This window comes from Thalassophryne amazonica, chromosome 8 (assembly GCF_902500255.1).
Source record: "Thalassophryne amazonica chromosome 8, fThaAma1.1, whole genome shotgun sequence".
Taxonomy (NCBI): domain Eukaryota; kingdom Metazoa; phylum Chordata; class Actinopteri; order Batrachoidiformes; family Batrachoididae; genus Thalassophryne; species Thalassophryne amazonica.
This window is the reverse complement of record NC_047110.1, coordinates 1,006,107-1,025,660: the sequence shown is the minus strand read 5'-3', so window position 1 is coordinate 1,025,660 and position 19,554 is coordinate 1,006,107. Positions and strand designations below refer to the sequence as shown.

The following is a 19,554-nucleotide window of genomic DNA, read 5'->3' as shown; positions in this document are numbered from 1 at the left end:
GAATTTCAAGATGGCCGCCATGACGTTTTGACCACGTCAATTATGCCCTCCTGGCCATGTATTTGAGTTTCTTTGTTGGTTTTATAGAGCCATGGCAGCAAGTCTGTCATGATCAAAGCCAATGATACAGATGTGCTGGTCATTGGCTTGAGTGTCTTCTCAACTCTACATAGTATGGGTGTGCAGCAGTTGTGGTTGGCATTCGGTCAAGGTTTGAGCCTTTGCTGGATTCCCATCCACAACCTGTCAGAATATGTAGGCCAAGAGAGGGCCAGAGGAATGCCATTCTTCCATGCCTTCACTGGCTGTGATGTGGTCTCAGCCTTAAGAAACAAAGGGAAGAAGACAGCTTGGCAAACTTGGGATATGTTCCCAGAGGCTACCCCAGTATTTTCTAAACTGAGCAAGTACCCTCCGTCCATTGAGGATGCAGACATGGAGATTCTGGAGAAGTTTGTGGTTCTCATGTATGACAGATCCAGCAATGTTGACAGTGTAGATAAAGCCAGACTTGACCTGTTTGCCAGGAAGCAGAGGTCGTATGAAGCCATCCCTCCTACCAGTGCAGCTCTGCTTCAACACACCAAACGTGCAGCATACCAGGCAGGATGCATATGGGCTCAGGCAATACGACATCAGCCAGAAGCAGAGAGTCCATCTGATTGGGGCTGGGAGAAAGCAGGTGATGAGTGGAAGGTCTACTGGACAGCCAACTCATCAATGGCAAAGAGTTGTGAACAACTCACCAAATGTGGCTGCAACTCTGGCTGCTGTGGCAGGTGCAAATGCTACAGGCTCGGACTAGCTTGTACAGCTTTGTGCAGTTGCAAATGTGACCTGTAAGCTGTCTCCTGAATGAGCTTATGATTTTTGTATGTGTTTGCTGAGTTAGTCGGCCTAATGTCTTTTGGAAAAGGACACATCTTCTTCCTATCTGGCCTGAAGTTTTTTTTTTCAGCTGCAAACCCACAAGCCACATAAATGAGCTCATACTTTTTTTATTGATCTTCATTTGCTTATACTTACAGAATACAATTAAAAAAAGCACAAAGTGAAAGTGGTAAATATATTTTTCTTCCAAAAGGTGCACTAAATCAAATCATTGTCTGGCAAGACTGCCACTCATACAGTGCATATTTACCAGCTTATAGCTGCAAAATTGAGTCAGTGTCACAATGATGCACATCTGGATCAGTTCTATTTTCCCTAGATATCTATAGTCCAGCTTTTCATTCATGAATTCTGAAAATATTTCATGACAGGCAGAGATTGCATCTATAGGTATCTCACAACTCTTGCATTCAAAATAATTTAGGATATGTCAACGCCGTAACGAAACTAAAATTCCAGCCTTATAATTTGGAGTTTTCAATGCTTTGTTGTGATTTGCTTCTATCTTCTTTATTACCACCATACGTTTGTGCATCATATATAGCAATACAAATCCTAGAACCAAGTCGTCTTACCTGACAAACAAAAAAGAAAGTTTTCTATTGCAAAAGGGATTTTAGAGATTTTTCTCATAGCAAAAGGGTCCCTCGATGGTCATTTTGTTAAATATAATTCATCATAATGAAAAATATACTCGTATTACTTCTGACTTATTAAATTAACTGTTCTGCAAAGTGGAACAGGAATGGAACACTTGAATGTGTATTTTTTTATATGTATACCCAAAAAATTACAGAAATCGGTACAACTGGTGGCCATCTTGGAAAAATGGTGGCCATATTGAAATTTTGCGTGGCTATCCAAACTTTTCAAAAGAGTTGGTCCTAGTGAGCAAGTGTGCCAAATGTTATGTTTCTTTGTATAACTGAAGTATTTTTCTCATCTGCTGCACTATGTGCATGCTTCATTTCAGACCTCAGCAGCTCCTCTGAGTCTGACTCTCTTCACCCAAAGCGATCAAATGGTTTAATGGGATCACTAATGATCAGATGACAAAGTAAAACCACTTAAATCATTTGAAAGTCAGTTTGAAGCAGAAACGAGGTGATTGAAGCAGAAACGAGGTGATAATCGGTGACACTCTGAAATGACCGACGTGCAGTGAACGCAGCAGCTAGCAGCTCGTCATGGATGTGGCACTCTGATCGCTTCCTCTGTTTTTTTTATGATGAAATAAAGCTGAATTTATGTGGAAATGATTGTTGTACCAAAGCTTCAGATATCTGTCGCTGAGACAGATGATGACTGGAGGCAGTTTGAAGCAGAAACAAGGTGATAACTGGTGAACCGCGGCTGATGACTCGTGCAATGAAGACAGGGCGGACCGATTTTTAGAGGGGGAACGCTCAGTCGGCAACCCTGGCATTTCACCATCCATTTTTGAGATGTCAAAAAAATAAAAGAGATCAAAGGAGAATCTGCCAGACTGTAAAAGAAACGGAACATTTTGAGCCCAGTGTGGATCCTCTTGATTTTCTGTCCCCATGAACCACTTTGATTTTAGTGTCTACAGACAGACAGGTGGAATCTGATCTGATAAGCTCCGCCCACCCCTGTCAGTGTGCAGATGATGTCAGTAACTTCTGGTGTGTGGCAGAGAAGATGGTCACCTGACGCAGATGTGCATGTGAGCACGAGTGCTGCAGACCAGCGCCAAGCTGAGAGCTTCTCCAACAGGAACGGGTCTGGGCAGAGCGGGGGGCAGAACCTCAACCACGTGACTGTGGGAGAGGGAAACGTGAAGGTGGGCCACCAACACTGCCAGGCCAAGCAAGTGGGCACTGCTCAGCAGCGCCTCCTGCGGACACAGGATGTCAAATGAATGACACGGAGTCAAAGTGAAGACATGATGATCAAAGGAAACATTTGGTAGCATTTCCAACACTATTAACAATATCAAGATGACATCACAACAACAAGCTCTGATTGGACAAGAGAAAGTTACAAACAGTCAATGAGCTCACTTTCTGATTGATAAACTGAATCACGTTAATAAATCTGTTTTACTTTGTAAGGCAAATACATATTTCTGGTTCTGAACATTCATTCACTCCTTTTCTGCTGTTTATCTGGAGCAGAGTCACAGTGGTGGTGAAACTAAAATCTGACATCTACACTTTAATCTGATTCATGTTCAAGTGTCTGAAGTCCAGAGTGGTGCTGATGAACCTGCTGACGAAAGAGGTGAAAGAGTCGGTGCAGAAGACTGGAGAGCAGCTGTGAGCTGCCACGGATCACAGCAACAAACCCAGATGCCCACAGACTCTGTCTGCAAAGACAAAAACACAAAGCATGAAACGTATCAGTCTGCAAAGACAAAAACACAAAGCATGAAACTCATCAGTCTGCAAAGACAAAAACACAAAGCATGAAAGTCATCAGTCTGCAAAGACAACAACACAAACCAGGAAAGTCATCAGTCTGCAAAGACAAAAACACAAACCAGGAAACTCATCGGTCTGGAAAGACAAAAACACAAACCAGGAAACTCATCGGTCTGGAAAGACAAAAACACAAACCAGGAAACTCATCGGTCTGGAAAGACAAAAACACAAACCAGGAAACTCATCGGTCTGCAAAGACAAAAACACAAAGCATGAAAGTCATCAGTCTGCAAAGACAAAAACGCAAAGCATGAAAGTCATCAGTCTGCAAAGACAAAAACGCAAAGCATGAAACTCTTCAGTCTGCAAAGACAAAAACACAAAGCATGAAACTCATTGGTCTGCAAAGACAAAAACACAAAGCATGAAAGTCATCAGTCTGCAAAGACAAAAACACAAAGCATGAAACTCATCAGCCTGCAAAGGCAAAAACACAAAGCATGACACTCATCGGTCTGCAAAGACAAAAACACAAAGCATGAAACGCATCGGTCTGCAAAATACAAAAATACACAGCATGAAAGTCATCAGTCTGCAAAGACAAAAACACAAACCAGGAAACTCATCAGCCTGCAAAGACAAAAACACAAAGCATGAAACTCATTGGTCTGCAAAAACAAAAACACAAAGCATGAAAGTCATCAGTCTGCAAAGACAAAAACACAAACCAGGAAACTCATCAGCCTGCAAAGACAAAAACACAAAGCATGAAACTCATCGGTCTGCAAAGACAAAAACACAAAGCATGAAAGTCATCAGTCTGCAAAGACAAAAACGCAAAGCATGAAAGTCATCAGTCTGCAAAGACAAAAACGCAAAGCATGAAACTCTTCAGTCTGCAAAGGCAAAAACACAAAGCATGAAACTCATTGGTCTGCAAAGACAAAAACACAAAGCATGAAAGTCATCAGTCTGCAAAGACAAAAACACAAAGCATGAAACTCATCAGCCTGCAAAGGCAAAAACACAAAGCATGACACTCATCGGTCTGCAAAGACAAAAACACAAAGCATGAAACGCATCGGTCTGCAAAATACAAAAATACACAGCATGAAAGTCATCAGTCTGCAAAGACAAAAACACAAACCAGGAAACTCATCAGCCTGCAAAGACAAAAACACAAAGCATGAAACTCATTGGTCTGCAAAAACAAAAACACAAAGCATGAAAGTCATCAGTCTGCAAAGACAAAAACACAAACCAGGAAACTCATCAGCCTGCAAAGACAAAAACACAAAGCATGAAACTCATCGGTCTGCAAAGACAAAAACACAAAGCATGAAATGCATCGGTCTGCAAAAAACAAAAACACAAACCAGGAAACTAATGGGTCAATCTACAGAAAGTGACATTTTTAAGTCCAGCCCCTCTTTTGTTGCACATATCACAAATGTGACTGTTATTTTGACTGAAATATATGTCAATCTATTAGCATTCTTTAAACAAGTACTCCACCATAGTATATTCATATGTGAGGGAATGCCGCAACGAAATAAGACTAAAATGTCATTGGTGTAAAATGTCCTTATGCTAGGAGACAATGAAATAATCCATGCAGGAGATTGTCCCAGGGGACAAACTCCCAAAATCATTTGTCAACTGGAATGTACAGTAGCTTAGATTCTCAGCAACAAATAAATATACTTAATATCTGCCATTAATTTTTTTTTCACAGACTTTATGTTTTGTCCATTCTTTATGTGTCATTGGTGTAATATGGAACCAATTTGGTGGGGGAATAAATAATAAATGCCCTAAGTTATGATTTTCTATACCAGATGGCAGCATTAGTGCCACACATGCTAGAAGTGGAGGCCATTTTAAACTTGGTGAGTAGTTTTTCATCAGATTTTCATCAAATTTCAAAAATTTTGTGAAGTACCTTAATTCTGTGTCATTGGTGTTATGTGGTGGTGAGGCAGAGCGGTAGGAGGATTAATCCAGTTAATGCATAGTTTTGTAGTAACCAAGCCATCATTTCCCCATGCAAAATGCAAGAGAGCTGCTGGTTAATGGATGGGGAGCATAAATTATTTTTTTTATTTTTTGTCAATGGTGTAACACAGGTCATTGGTGTAACAGTAGTATTGCCATGTCAGTGTTACACCAATGACCAGATGTAACACCAATGACGGACAAATCTGTTTCTGCAATTCTGGAAACATTAGTGAAAAATATTGTATCATTATCAGGAAGTTGTTGATTTTAGTTCATCATCCTGGGTTTCTCCCTTTATATGACATCATTTGATGTGAATCTGCATACATACAATGATTTTGATTGAACTTATCTGCACCCTGAAGCACACGAGCCTTGTCTCCTGTTGGACATTTCCTCAAAGTCTCAAGATTGTGTGGAAAAATATTTATATAGGGAGAGTGATTTGTGCCGCAGGTAAGTTGTGCCAGCACCTGTTTCTCAGGAACCATATAAGCAATTGGTCATGTGACCACTCATTTTTGAAGAGTCAGACATTTTACTCATCCTGTAAAGAAGGGAGCATCATTGCATGAGAGGTAAGCATATTTAAGTGCAAAAACTGTTTTTCGCCCTTCAAAGTAAAATTTCTATGATCAAGGTTTTTTATTGTTGCATCTGAACGGTTATAGACAAGTTTAAAAACAATTCACACATGTTGCAGTGCTTTGGTAAGTAATTTTACATTATATTCTTATATTTTATCACTAAAACTGTGTGACATTCCTAATTTTAGGGTAAAAACAGAAATAAACCATCATGCCATGAAATTATAAGAGGAAGACAGAGACAGCTTCCACTCCTCTAGAGGTCATGGACAGAGCAATGCAAGAGGTGGAGAAAGGGGAGCCCATTCGTAAGGTGGCAAGGCAGATGAACATATGCAGGATGACATTAAAACAATACATGGAGAAGAAAAAGATAGATGGAAAAGAAATAAGGCCAGGATATAAAAGAACTGGACTTGCCAATCAAGTCTTTAACTAACATATGGAGAAAGAGCTGACAGAACATATAGAGGCCCTAGCAGCGATGTTTCATGGTCTAAGTCCCATTAAATGCCGTGATCTGTCTGCTGGGGACTTTGTTATTGTGAACTTTGCAGGCAAAACCAAATCCTACAACTATGTTGGATTGGTTGAGAAGGTTGATGGTGCTCACATTTGCTGATATTTCTAAAATATTTTATTTTCCTGTCATTGGTGTAACGTGTATGTCATTTGTATGATCCAAAGCTTGCAGACTAGTAATTGATACTTCAAATAAAACCACCATTGGATAATATCAGCAATATTATTAGCTAAATAGTACATGAGAACATTTTTGTTCAATGCCTCCTTTCAGCCAGTCGGTGGAATCTTTCAGCTACACATGCGAAGAAGTTCTGACGATATGACCTGAAGTATGATTAGATTCCTTTTTTAGGGTTCCATCCATGTTTCATTTTAACTTATTAGGAGTTGGACCAAAACAAAATATTTTGATGCATTGAACTTCTCCTTGCTATGAAAACCTGATATTGTATTCAACCTTGCTCTGTACTGTGACACCAATGACAAAAATCTAGAATTAATGACATATATGCTGGCAAAATTCCATGAATTCCATGTTATACTGTTTGGCCAATCATATTATTTCATTTAGGACTGCAATTACATAGTTACAGATCTGTGTTGAGTTGCTTTATCAAAAAACGTCAATTTCTGTAGATTGACCCTAATCGGCCTGCAAAGACAAAACACAAACCAGGAAACTGATCGCTCTGCAAAGACAAAAACACAAACCAGGAAACTGATCGCTCTGCAAAGACAAAACACAAACCAGGAAACTGATCGAGCTGCAAAGACACAAACACAAACCAGGAAACTGGCCAAACCATGAGGGGCAGTCCAGACAGAACTCTGTTCAACTATGATGCTTTACACCACTAATCCTAAGGTGTTACACCTTTGGATTACAAACATGTCTCCCAAAGGCATCTTCAAAGAAACTTCAGAAAACTCATACTTGGTTTAGTTGCTGGACCCGGGTATTCTTAACATGACTGATTCTTCAGCCTGGGCCATATCACCAAAGCCCATTTGTTTCAGTGAGAGTCAAGTCCAACTTATTCCTTAAGCTTTTTTTTCGTTCAGATTTTAACTCCGAAGCAGCATATTTCGGGGGGAGGGGGGTCCAGGTTAAGCTCTTGCTTAAGAAACTTCATTTAAAGGGTCATACAGTGCAAAATGGGTAATCCTGTGATATGTATACCTTATCACATGTCTGTTTATGTATCACGCCCAGGATCATGCCCCGGGGCACACAGATACAGTATACGGCAGATTTTTGTTGTAATATGTGATAACATACTATCACCACCCAAACAGTGAGAAATGCTGTGATATTCATTTTCAGTCATATCAACCACCTGATCCATGATTTGGCCATCACCACAAATCATGTGGCCATCACTACATGACTTGAACATTAACCACTGCACTAGTGCAACAAAAACAACTCACTTGTTAGGCGGGTTTGCTCGCGTTGAGTCGAGCGCACACTGACAGAAGTTCCTCAACATCAAGTTGACAACCTATAAGTATGAGTGAACAAACACGAGTTACCAGGACACCGACACAGTCAGCAACAGTAGGACGACAGTGAGATGATGTGTGCGTACTGCGCCGTGGAGCTGAGGGAGGGTGGCTGTGTCAGTGTGCAGCCTGACCACGCTCGGCTCCAGCAGCCGCTCAGGAACACCCGGGAAAACGATGCTCAGAGTGTGGGAGACTCTAGACAGCTGGGCCGACATCTCTGAGGACACACGACAGCACGAGTGAAAACGATGGCTCGCTCCCTGTCTTCAAACTTTACCCTCTAACTTCACGCCGGCAGCAGGTATGAGATCAGTCTGTGGCACCACACATGGTTTTGGTGACAGAGCTTCCATGCAGCAGAAGAGGATTCCATCATTAACGGCATGCTTTTGTTTCTTTGAGCACCATTAAGAGTTTATTCTACAAATGTATTCTCAGTTCATCATTGTGCCAGTCTATTAGCCTTCTTGTCCACAGTGAGGTCACTGGGACTCAGACCGTAGTTGTCATCTTCAGGACACGGTCAAATCTGTCCTCTCACTGCTGATGTCTACCTGCCAGGATAACATCTGGAGATGGTCTTTTCCTTTCTCCATTTTTAAAATCATGCTCTTGTTGTGTCGGTTTTATGAAAGCAGTCACAGGCCACAGAGGTGTGTAATGTTCACAGAGACACAGAGCTCTGACCGTGCTGGACAACAAAAGGTCATCTGTATACTCAGAGAAAGTTGACCCGGAGGTCTGTATGTCAGGTTTTTTTTTTGTTCCAGTCTTCAGGTGTACACCACCGTGAATAAACCCTCCGCCCACACAGACCAGCCTGTTGCCTGTTGTCTACCTCCATCACTTCCAGCGCTGACCAGCTCCCTGAACTGCTGCAGCTGAACTTCCAGGACCTCCACGGGAGCATCAGGGCTGTCCACATGCACGGCTTTACCTGAAAACAACATTTTACACATTCATAACCATTGTTGTTACTTGCCCCCAATCTCAAGTCTCTTTTGTACCCCTTCCCCTTGGCGCTACCCCTACCCTTTAAAACAAGGGGTAAGGCTAAGGGGTATGCCTCTAGCCCTATGAATTGAGACACCCCTCCGCCTTAGGAGAAAAAAAAACTGCCCATCTCAAACTGCCGTCTTTACTGTTTGTTAACATGGTAACCGAAACACAACTTGTTGCAGTAGCCTGTTTGCTCTTTTTATTTTCTCCTTTCTGTGTAAATGCAAAGAAATAGAAGTCACAGATTTCTTCGACGCATCGCAATCATGTCATGATAATTAATGTAATTAATTTGTAATTTATAATAATAATAATTAATTAATAGTATTAATAATTAATTAGTAATTAAAATAAATAAACACTTGAAATATATCAGTCTGTGTGGAATGAATGTATACATTATACAAGTTTGACTTTTTGAATGGAATGACTGAAATAAATCCACTTTTTCGTGATATTCTAATTATATGACCAGCACCTGTATGTGTGTTTTGGGCTGCATCTAGTTCTGTTAACCTTATATTTCTTTTTCAAATTCTCCCATTTTTTGGATCCAGCCCTATTTCCTTTAGAAATTTCCTTGACAAATGATATCTGTCTGTTAGGACGTCAGGTTATGTGTTACACATGTACATGTGTGTGTAGATATTTTACAACTTACTCCCATTGATGAAACTTCTCATTTTCTGCCTGATTTTCTTATTAGGAGTCGATCCTGTTTGTTTACTAAATATACACGTGTTACAGACCTTGAAATCCAACAGCAGGGGGCGCTATTATCCAAAGATTTATGAACATACAAATTGACGAGCTTATCCTTTATCATGATTTTTTCCGTTGTGAGATATAAAAGTGTCTTATCGTAGCGTTTGTGTGTATGTGCATTATAACGCCTCAGTGCACGAGCAAAGTTACGATATTCTTCAGAACCAATCAATCAATCAACATTTATTTATAAAGCGCTTTACAGCACCGACTGGTGTCCAAAGTGCTTAACATTAAAAACACAAAACACATATAAAATAAAATTTTAAAACAACACATAAAAAAGAACATAAAAATAACAGAACACGTCACCTCCCCACTAAGTGTTAAGCCAGTTTAAATAAATAAGTCTTTAACTTAGATTTAAAAAGTGCTAGGTCAGGAATAGTACGTAACTCAAGAGGTAGCTCATTCCACAGTCTGGGGCCAGCTACTGCGAAAGCATGATCACCCCAGCGTTTACATCTTGACCTTGGAACATCTAAGTAAAGCTGGCCAGACGCCCTTAATGTTCTACTGTAGGTGCGCAAAGTTAAAATTTCAGACAAGTAGGGAGGTGCAAGGCCATAAATAGCTTTAAAAACAAACATTAACATGTTAAAATAAATTCTAAAACGAACTGGAAGCCAGTGGAGTGAGTACAGGATGGGTGTAATATGCTCACGTCTAAAAGTGTTTGTTAAAAGACGAGCAGCAGCTTTCTGCACCAACTGGAGACGTGCAACAGACAACTGATTAATGCCCGAATAAAGGTCATTACAATAATCAAGTCTGGAGCTGATGAAGCATGAATGGCGTCTCAAGATAATGTCTACTGAGAAAGTGCTTTATTTTAGCCAAAAGGCGAAGTTGGAAAAAACTAGCTTTGACAACAGAATTTATCTGTTGATCGAACCTCAAACAGAACGACAATATACGCAACATGCATCCAGCAGCATACACATTGCTGTCATAGACAACTGCCTGTAAAGGTTTTAGGCAAGTTATAACTTTCTAAACAGCCTAATTTGTAATGAAAGCCGCTGCATTTGTGTGGCTCTGGGTGCCATGTTTGTTTCTATGGAGACAGCGGTAAGCTCCTCATACCCCTCCAAATGGAGTGTGCATCCAGATTCACTCCATTTAGAGGGGTCTGAAGCCCTTCACCTACCCCTCGGCCTCGCTCCAAAAAGAGAACTGAGACACCCCTCTGTCTCTCGTGCCCACGCAAAGTGCAGGGGACGGGGTAAGGGGAAGGGCCGAGGGGTAGAATTGAGATTCGGCTGTTCCCGTTAGGGGGCACCACAGCAGATCAATCATTTCCATCTCACCCTGTCCTCTGTATCTTCCTCTGTCTCACCAACCACCTGCATGTCGTCCCTCAGCACATCCATAAACCTCCTCTTTGGTCTCCCTCTTCTCCACCTGCCTGGTGGCTCCATCCTCAGCATCCTTCTCCCTATATACCATGGGTCCCTCCTCTGCACATGCCAAAATCATCCCAGTCTCTCCTCTCTGATTTTGTCTCTAAATCATTCCACCTGAGCTGTCCCTCTGATATGTCCTGTCCATCCTCGTCATTCCCAAAGAGAATCTCAAAATCTTCAGTTCTGCCTCCTGTGTTTTTGTTAGCGCCACCGACTCTAAGCCATAGCTGGTCTCACTACTGTCTTGTAGACTTTGAACAAGACCAACGCTCCACAGAGCAACAAGTTCCTGCTTTTCTGCAAACTAAGGGGATTAATCTGGATATAAACACTATTGAAGCATGTCATCCGTTACCCAAGAAGAATTCATCCGACAAACCTACAGTCATCATGAGGTTTATTAACAGGAAAGACAAAACTCTGCTCAAACAAGGATATAAACTTAAAGGATCCAATGTTTACATAAATGAACATCTCACTAAACACAATGCAGACATAGCAAAAAAAAAGGCAAGATAACTTGAGAAAACAAAAAATTCAAAACACATGGACATCAAACTGTAAAGTATTCATCAAACTGAACGGGTCCCCAGAAGAAGCTAAAGTGTTGCTGATCAGAAGCATGGAGGAATTGGAAAAATATGAATAAACATGGTAAGTGAACGCAACCAACTTTCATAATGACTGACAAACATACAGACCATTCATCAGTGCTTCTGAACAGTAATAGTATAACTGAGATCATGCATGGTTATGAGAATGTGGAATTACAACCTTTTCAGTATACTGAGCATCATAAACAGGATCCAGAATATGAGATAGATCCGGACAATCATTTCTTTTCCTTCATAGATAGTAACTGTCAGTATTACACAGAAGAACAATACTACCTGCAAAGTGATGGGAAAATTGTCAATAATCCACTTTAACAGCAGGAGTCTGTACAAAAGTTTTTGGAGTATCAAAGACTATTTAAAACAATTTTGTCAACCATTCAGTATAATTGCCATAACAGAAACATGGCTCACAGAGGGTGATGATACAAATTATGAGCTGGAGGGTTATGAATTTAATCATTTGAATAGACGAAATAGAGGAGGAGGAGGGGCTTTGTATGTTGACAAAAGGCTTAACTACAAAATTAAAAATCAAATGACTGTGGCTGTGGAAAATCTTTTGGAATCCATCACAATTGAAACAGGTATGGAAAAAGGCAAAAATATAATTATTAGCTGCATGTATAGAGCTCCAGGCTCTAAAACTGAAGAATTTCAAAACTGGACAGAGAAAATGTTTTCACAGATGGGTAATAAGCGAGTATTTGTTTGTGGAGATATAAACATTGATCTCTTAAACCCACATCAGCATAAAGTAACTGAGGATTTCATTAACACTATGTACAGTCTAAATCTATATCCAAAAATTACTAGGCCTTCAAGAATCACTTCACATTCAGCTACTCTCATTGATAATATATTTACTAATGATAGATACCAAAACACTAAGTGGCTTATTAATTAATGATATTAGTGACCATCTACCAATTTTTATAGTAACTGATTTGAAGTTTAATAAAAAACGTTCTGAGAAAAAACAATATTGCAAGCGCTTGCAATCTGAAGAAGCTATCACTGCCTTAAAAAATGATTTACTTTTACAGGATTGGAATTCCATTTACAATCAGCAAGATGCAAATTTAGCATATTCCGAATCTGAAAACAGATTTCTCAATATATATAACAAAAATTGTCCAATTATACAGTTTAATAAAAAGTATAACTATAAAGCTAACCCATGGATAAAAAAGGTCTTCAAAAGGTGTGTATAAAGAAAAATATGCTATACAGAGAATTCATTAAAAGTAAATCAAGAGAGGCAGAGGTGAAATATAAGGGCTATAAAAATAAACTAACAACTATTATGCGGAACTGTAAAAAAATCATACTTTGGAAAAATACTAAACGATAATAAAAACAATATAAAGGAAACATGGAAAATATTGAATAGTATTATAGCAAATAAACTCAAATCAAATAACTATCCAACATACTTTACTTATGACAACAAAGACGAATATAACATGAGCCAAGTAGTGAATAGTTTCAATAAATTTTTTGCTAATGTTGGGCCAGATCTGGCAGCTGAAATCCCACACAGTACATGGGAAAATCAGCAGTTAATTGCTAGAAATCCACACACAATGTTTCTCAGCCCAGTAGAAGAAAGGGAAATTATTAACATAGTTAGTACATGTAAAAGTAAAAAGTCAATGGATCATAATGAGGTACATATGTTCTTAGTAAAGCGAATAATTACGGAAATTGCAAAACCATTATCATATATTTTTAACAAATTTCAAACTGGGATTGTTCCTAACAGTATGAAAGTGGCAAAAGTGATACCTTTATTCAAATCTGGCAGCAAGCATCTTTTTACTAACTACAGGCCTGTGTCTCTACTGTCACAATTTTCAAAGATACTGGAAAAACTTTATAACAGCAGACTGGATAAATTTATAGATTGACACAACTTGCTTGATGAAAGTCAACATGGTTTCAGAGCAAAAAGGTCCACGACACTGGCACTGCTAGATTCCATAGAAGAGATCAATAAACATGTGGACCAAAGGGTAATAGCTGCAGGTTTATTTATTGACTTAAAGGCTTTTGATACAATTGATCACAATATACTATTTCAAAAGTTGGAACTGTATGGGATCAGAGGAGTTGCTCTGAGTTGGATTAAAAGCTATTTACAAAACCGAAAGCAGTTTGTTAAACTCGGGGAATACTGTTCTTCATAGCTGGACATCGTTTGTGGGCTACCACAAGGTTCTGTGTTGGGCCCAAAATTATTTATTTTATACATTAATGATTTATGCAAAGTCTCAGATATGATTAAAACTGTGCTGTTTGCAGATGACACAAACCTGTTTTGCTCAGGGGAAAATCTGCAACAACTATTATCTGATTTAGGAACAGAAATGTTAAAGTTAAAGAGATGGTTTGATATTAACAAATTATCATTAAATTTGTCTAAAACTAAATTGATGTTATTTGGAAATTATAAAAAAGACATACAAATTCAGTTAAATATACATGGGGTAAACATAGAACGTGTCAAAGAGAATAAGTTTTTAGGTGTCATTATTGATGAAAAATTAATTGGAAAGCTCATATTCAGCATATTCAAATGAAGGTATCAAAAAGTATTGCAGTATTAAATAAAGTAAAGCATGTTCTTGATTGCAGAGCACTACATACTCTCTATTGTTCTTTGGTTGCACCCTACTTGACTTATTGTGCTGACGTTTGGGGCAACAATTACAAAACTACATTGCAACCATTATTCATTCTTCAAAAAAGAGCATTAAGGACAATTCATAATGCAGGTTATCGAGACCACACCAACCCACTGTTCATTAAATCTCAAATACTAAAACGTAATGATATGATTTTGTTCAAGACTGTTCAATTAATGCACAAAGTGAAAAATAAAGAAGTGCCATTTAGAATTCAAGAATATTTTACTGAGAGAGAAGGAAAATATAATTTACAGGGCTTCTATCATTTTAAAATTGCTGGTGCTCGGACGACCAGGAAAGGTTTCTGTGTCTCCATGTGTGGCCCAGATTATGGAATAACCTGACGGATGACCTCAAACGATGTCCAAATATCAATCAGTTTAAAAATCGGTATAAAAAAATTATGTATTCAAGATATGAATCTAATGAAGTACGGTGAGTTTTGTGTTGTCAGTTGTAATTGTGAAATCAGTAACATTCATTTGTGTATGTACAACCCCTGGCAAAAATTATGGAATCACCGGCCTCGGAGGATGTTCATTCAGTTGTTTAATTTTGTAGAAAAAAAGCAGATCACAGACATGACACAAAACTAAAGTAATTTCAAATGGCAACTTTCTGGCTTTAAGAAACACTATAAGAAATCAGGAAAAAAAATTGTGGTAGTCAGTAACGGTTACTTTTTTAGACCAAGCAGAGGGAAAAAATATGGAATCACTCAATTCTGAGGAAAAAATTATGGAATCACCCTGTAAATTTTCATCCCCAAAACTAACACCTGCATCATATCAGATCTGCTCATTAGTCTGCATCTAAAAAGGAGTGATCACACCTTGGAGAGCTGTTGCACCAAATGGACTGACATGAATCATGGCTCCAACATGAGAGATGTCAATTGAAACAAAGGAGAGGATTATCAAACTCTTAAAGGAGGGTAAATCATCACGCAATGTTGCAAAAGATGTTGGTTGTTCACAGTCAGCTGTGTCTAAACTCTGGACCAAATACAAACAACATGGGAAGGTTGTTAAAGGCAAACATACTGGTAGACCAAGGAAGACATCAAAGCATCAAGACAGAAAACTTAAAGCAATATGTCTCAAAAATCGAAAATGCACAACAAAACAAATGGGGAACGAATGGGAAGAAACTGGAGTCAACGTCTGTGACCAAACTGTAAGAAACCGCCTAAAGGAAATGGGATTTACATACAGAAAAGCTAAACGAAAGCCATCATTAACACCTAAACAGAAAAAACAAGGTTACAATGGGCTAAGGAAAAGCAATTGTGGACTGTGGATGACTGGATGAAAGTCATATTCAGTGATGAATCTCGAATCTGCATTGAGCAAGGTGATGATGCTGGAACTTTTGTTTGGTGCCGTGCCAATGAGATTTATAAAGATGACTGCCTGAAGAGAACATGTACATTTCCACAGTCATTGATGATATGGGGCTGCATGTCAGGTAAAGGCACTGGGGAGATGGCTGTCATTACATCATCAATAAATGCACAAGTTTTCTTATCCCATCAATTGAAAGGATGTTTGGGGATGATGAAATCATTTTTCAACATGATAATGCATCTTGCCATAGAGCAAAAACTGTGAAAACATTCCTTGCAAAAAGACACATAGGGTCAATGTCATGGCCTGCAAATAGTCCGGATCTTAATCCAATTGAAAATCTTTGGTGGAAGTTGAAGAAAATGGTCCATGACAAGGCTCCAACCTGCAAAGCTGATCTGGCAACAGCAATCAGAGAAAGTTGGAGCCAGATTGATGAAGAGTACTGTTTGTCACTCATTAAGTCCATGCCTCACAGACTGCAAGCTGTTATAAAAGTCAGAGGTGGTGCAACAAAATACTAGTGATGTGTTGGAGCGTTCTTTTGTTTTTCATGATTCCATAATTTATTCCTCAGAATTGAGTGATTCCATATTTTTTCCCTCTGCTTGGTCTAAAAAAGTAACAGTTACTGACTGCCACAATTTTTTTCCTGATTTCTTATAGTGTTTCTTAAAGCCAGAAAGTTGCCATTTGAAATGACTTTAGTTTTGTGTCATGTCTGTGATCTGCTTTTTTGTCTACAAAATTAAACAACTGACTGAACATCCTCCGAGGCCGGTGATTCCATCATTATTGCCAGGGGTTGTATATGTGTATATATATGTATGTGTGTGTGTAATTATGTATGTATGTGAAGGTGTATGTTGGTGTGTGTAAACTGTATATGTATGTAGAAGAAGACACGGTGTTCACTTGATATGTTTATGATAATGGGATTTGAGTTTGTGTTGTTAAATGTATTTGTAGCATGGCCTAAGCAGAGGGTCACCCCTTAGAGTCTGGTCTGCTTGAGGTTTCTTCCTCAATACATCAGAGGGAGTTTTTCTTTACCACTGTCGCCTGTGTGCTTGCTTTGGGGGTAGGTAATGTGTATATATGTATGTATGTATGGATATAAGGGGTGGGCATTTATAAACCTTGCTTCTGCTCACACCTTTTTGGTCACACATGTCACTGTGGAATTGTCTTGTATATCAGTCTTTGTTATTGACGAATTGTGTGCCAAATAAATAAGCTCAAGTTCAAGTTCAAAAACACTTTCTCCTTCACTCTTGCTGATATTCTTCAGTCACAAATCCCTCCTGCCACCTTTCTCCACCCTGCCTGCACTCTCTTCTTCACCTCTCTGCCACACTCTCCATTACTTTGGACAGTTGACCCCAAGTATTTAACCCTTTGGAGTCGATTGACGTGTGTCACATGACATAATTAAGCGGACATACACACAATCTGCTGCACTCTGAGGCTTCCTTTAAATGCGTGTTGAATGTGGAGACTTCAACCTTCAAAGCACTTTTTATGTTTTTTTTAATAGGCCTAGTATAACTTGACTTATGAGTATTTTTACGCCATGCGTTTTCAAGAATACTACTGTCATTTTTCACTGCATGTTTATATACACACACGCAGCCAAAAGGATCATTTCTTTCTCTACTGCAGAAGCAACAGCGGTGGAAAGAAATATGACTCCTTCCTCACTGGTTGGCTCTTGAAATTTTCCACCAATCAGAAGTCACTAACCCCATGTGTGTTTGATCACAGCCCACCCACCCCACGTGGATCTGACTGTGTTTGCATTTTCTCTTTGTTACTCGTGGAAAGCATGTGTGGACAGTGTTTTGTTGTTGTTTGGGTTCTTTTTTTTGTAAAAATGAGGTGTTTTAGGAATGTGGAGCAAGCACTTCAGTTATTTTTTGAACTGGAGGAAGACAGAGTGTGCAGCGCATTGTCAGCATCTGAAACAGACAGTGAGCATTCTGGTCATGAAAGAGATGATCCCTCTTGTGTTCTCGAGGAGCAACCAAAGCAGGTGGATCCACCAATGTGCGCACGGAGATCTGAAGAGGGGGCCGGAGCACACGCTTCTGACTGCTGGAACATGGAGGAGGATGCAGACACCGGTAAAGCAGTAAGCAGATTTCAGCCTCGGAGATCACCAGGAGTCCACGTTGATACACTTTCCAACCAAAGTCCAAAACACCTTTTTCTTGTTTTGTTTCTTTGTTTTTTTGCCACTGACACAATTAGAACAATTTGTGCCAACACCAATAAAACTGCTGAAAAAACAAGGCATTAGGGAAAAAACAGAACTGGACAGACATTGAAATGGAGGAGCTATACAAACTTTTTGCACTTCTGATATACATGTCGTTTGTGTCACTGCCAAGTCTCTAGGACTACTGGAAACAAAGTCCTATTTTGTCTGTGTCCTTTCCAGCAAAAGTAATGTCCAGAGACATATTTAGATATTCTGGAACAGCCACCTAATTATTTGATATAATGAAACATCCACCTAAGTGATCCAGATGAGGATGTAGAAAATGATAGATAAAAAGGAGCAGCAGGTCATGACAAACTGTTTCAAGTCAGTCCTCTTTATGATGACATCCTCAGTGCCTGCCAGGCTTATTACCACCCGAGGAGGGAGCTGGCAGTAGATGAAAGGATGATGGCAACGACGGCAAAAACTGGAATGACTCAATATTTGAAGGACAAGCCAACAAAATGGGGCATGAAACTTTTGTGTTGGCTGTTTCAAGTAATGGTTACAAACTCAAGTTCACCATTTACACTGGCAAGACTGTGACCACAAGTGAGCACGGGCTGTCGTACGATGTGGTCATGAACCTGATCCAGCCATCCTCTCGTGGTACTGGGTACCACATTTACATGGACAATTTTTACACAAGTCCCAAACTGTTCATGGACCTGGCTAACATGAAGTTTGGGACATGTGGCACATACAGGTAGAACAGACGAGGATGCCCCAGAAGGAGGGCAAATGCAAAAAAATCTGAAAGAGGATCTATAAGATGGATAAGAGAGGGGCCTCTGGTGTTTGTCAAGTGGATGGACACAGGGGAGGTGTCTGTGTGCTCCACCATCCATCATGCATTTTCAGGTGAGACAGTGTGGAGAAGGGTGAAGAATGTGAAGGATGGACGCTGGACGGTAAAAGACATTCCCTGTCCTACCCCAGTGTTGGCTTATAATAAAAACATGGGTGGAGTCGACCTATCTGACCAGCTCACCCAGTACTACTCCACCCATCAGAAAACTGCACGCTGGTACAGGACAGTGTTGCTGCACTTCCTTGACACTGCAACCACAAATGCATTCATCTTGTAGCGTGAGATCAGCAGTGTCAAGCAAGTACAGCCATGACACACAAGGACTTTATGGTGGAGCTGGTGTGTCAACTGTGAGGGATAGACAAAACAAGTGTCCCACAGAACAGGAGTCAGAACCACATTCCTGTGACAACTGTGACAGGCACAGATCCTCACCAAAAAGCCACAAAAGGAGATTGAGGTGCCAACGGCGCCTTCAGGTGGACAACAAGAGGAGTGACACACTGTGGAAGTGTCAGGCTTGCGATGTGCCCCTCTGTGTTGTGCTGGACAGGAATTGTTTTTTGTTTTTTTTTGAGTGGCACAAATAGTTTAGCATGTCCTGCACTACACTGTACATATGTTTTTGAAATTTACCATTGATATTTACATTCTAAATCTTATTTTGACATGATTGTTTTCTAAATAGTTTAGCATTAGCATGTCCTACACTATATGTTTTTGAAATGCACATTTTATATTTACACCCTAAATCCTATGGTAAATTCAC

General features: G+C 39.6%; 1 protein-coding gene across 1 annotated transcript in view; it reads right to left on the bottom strand.

Moving 5' to 3' along the window:
• Positions 1-19,554, bottom strand: part of LOC117515192 (Fanconi anemia group A protein) — a 114,045-nt gene that overhangs the window by 41,998 nt on the left and 52,493 nt on the right. The window contains exons 18-22 of the mRNA XM_034175663.1: positions 8,730-8,828; positions 7,975-8,108; positions 7,817-7,887; positions 3,121-3,220; positions 2,562-2,749 (exon numbers count right to left, since the gene is read on the bottom strand). Coding sequence (XP_034031554.1) covers positions 2,562-2,749; positions 3,121-3,220; positions 7,817-7,887; positions 7,975-8,108; positions 8,730-8,828 — 592 coding nt within the window. The remainder of the gene's footprint in view (positions 1-2,561; positions 2,750-3,120; positions 3,221-7,816; positions 7,888-7,974; positions 8,109-8,729; positions 8,829-19,554) is intronic.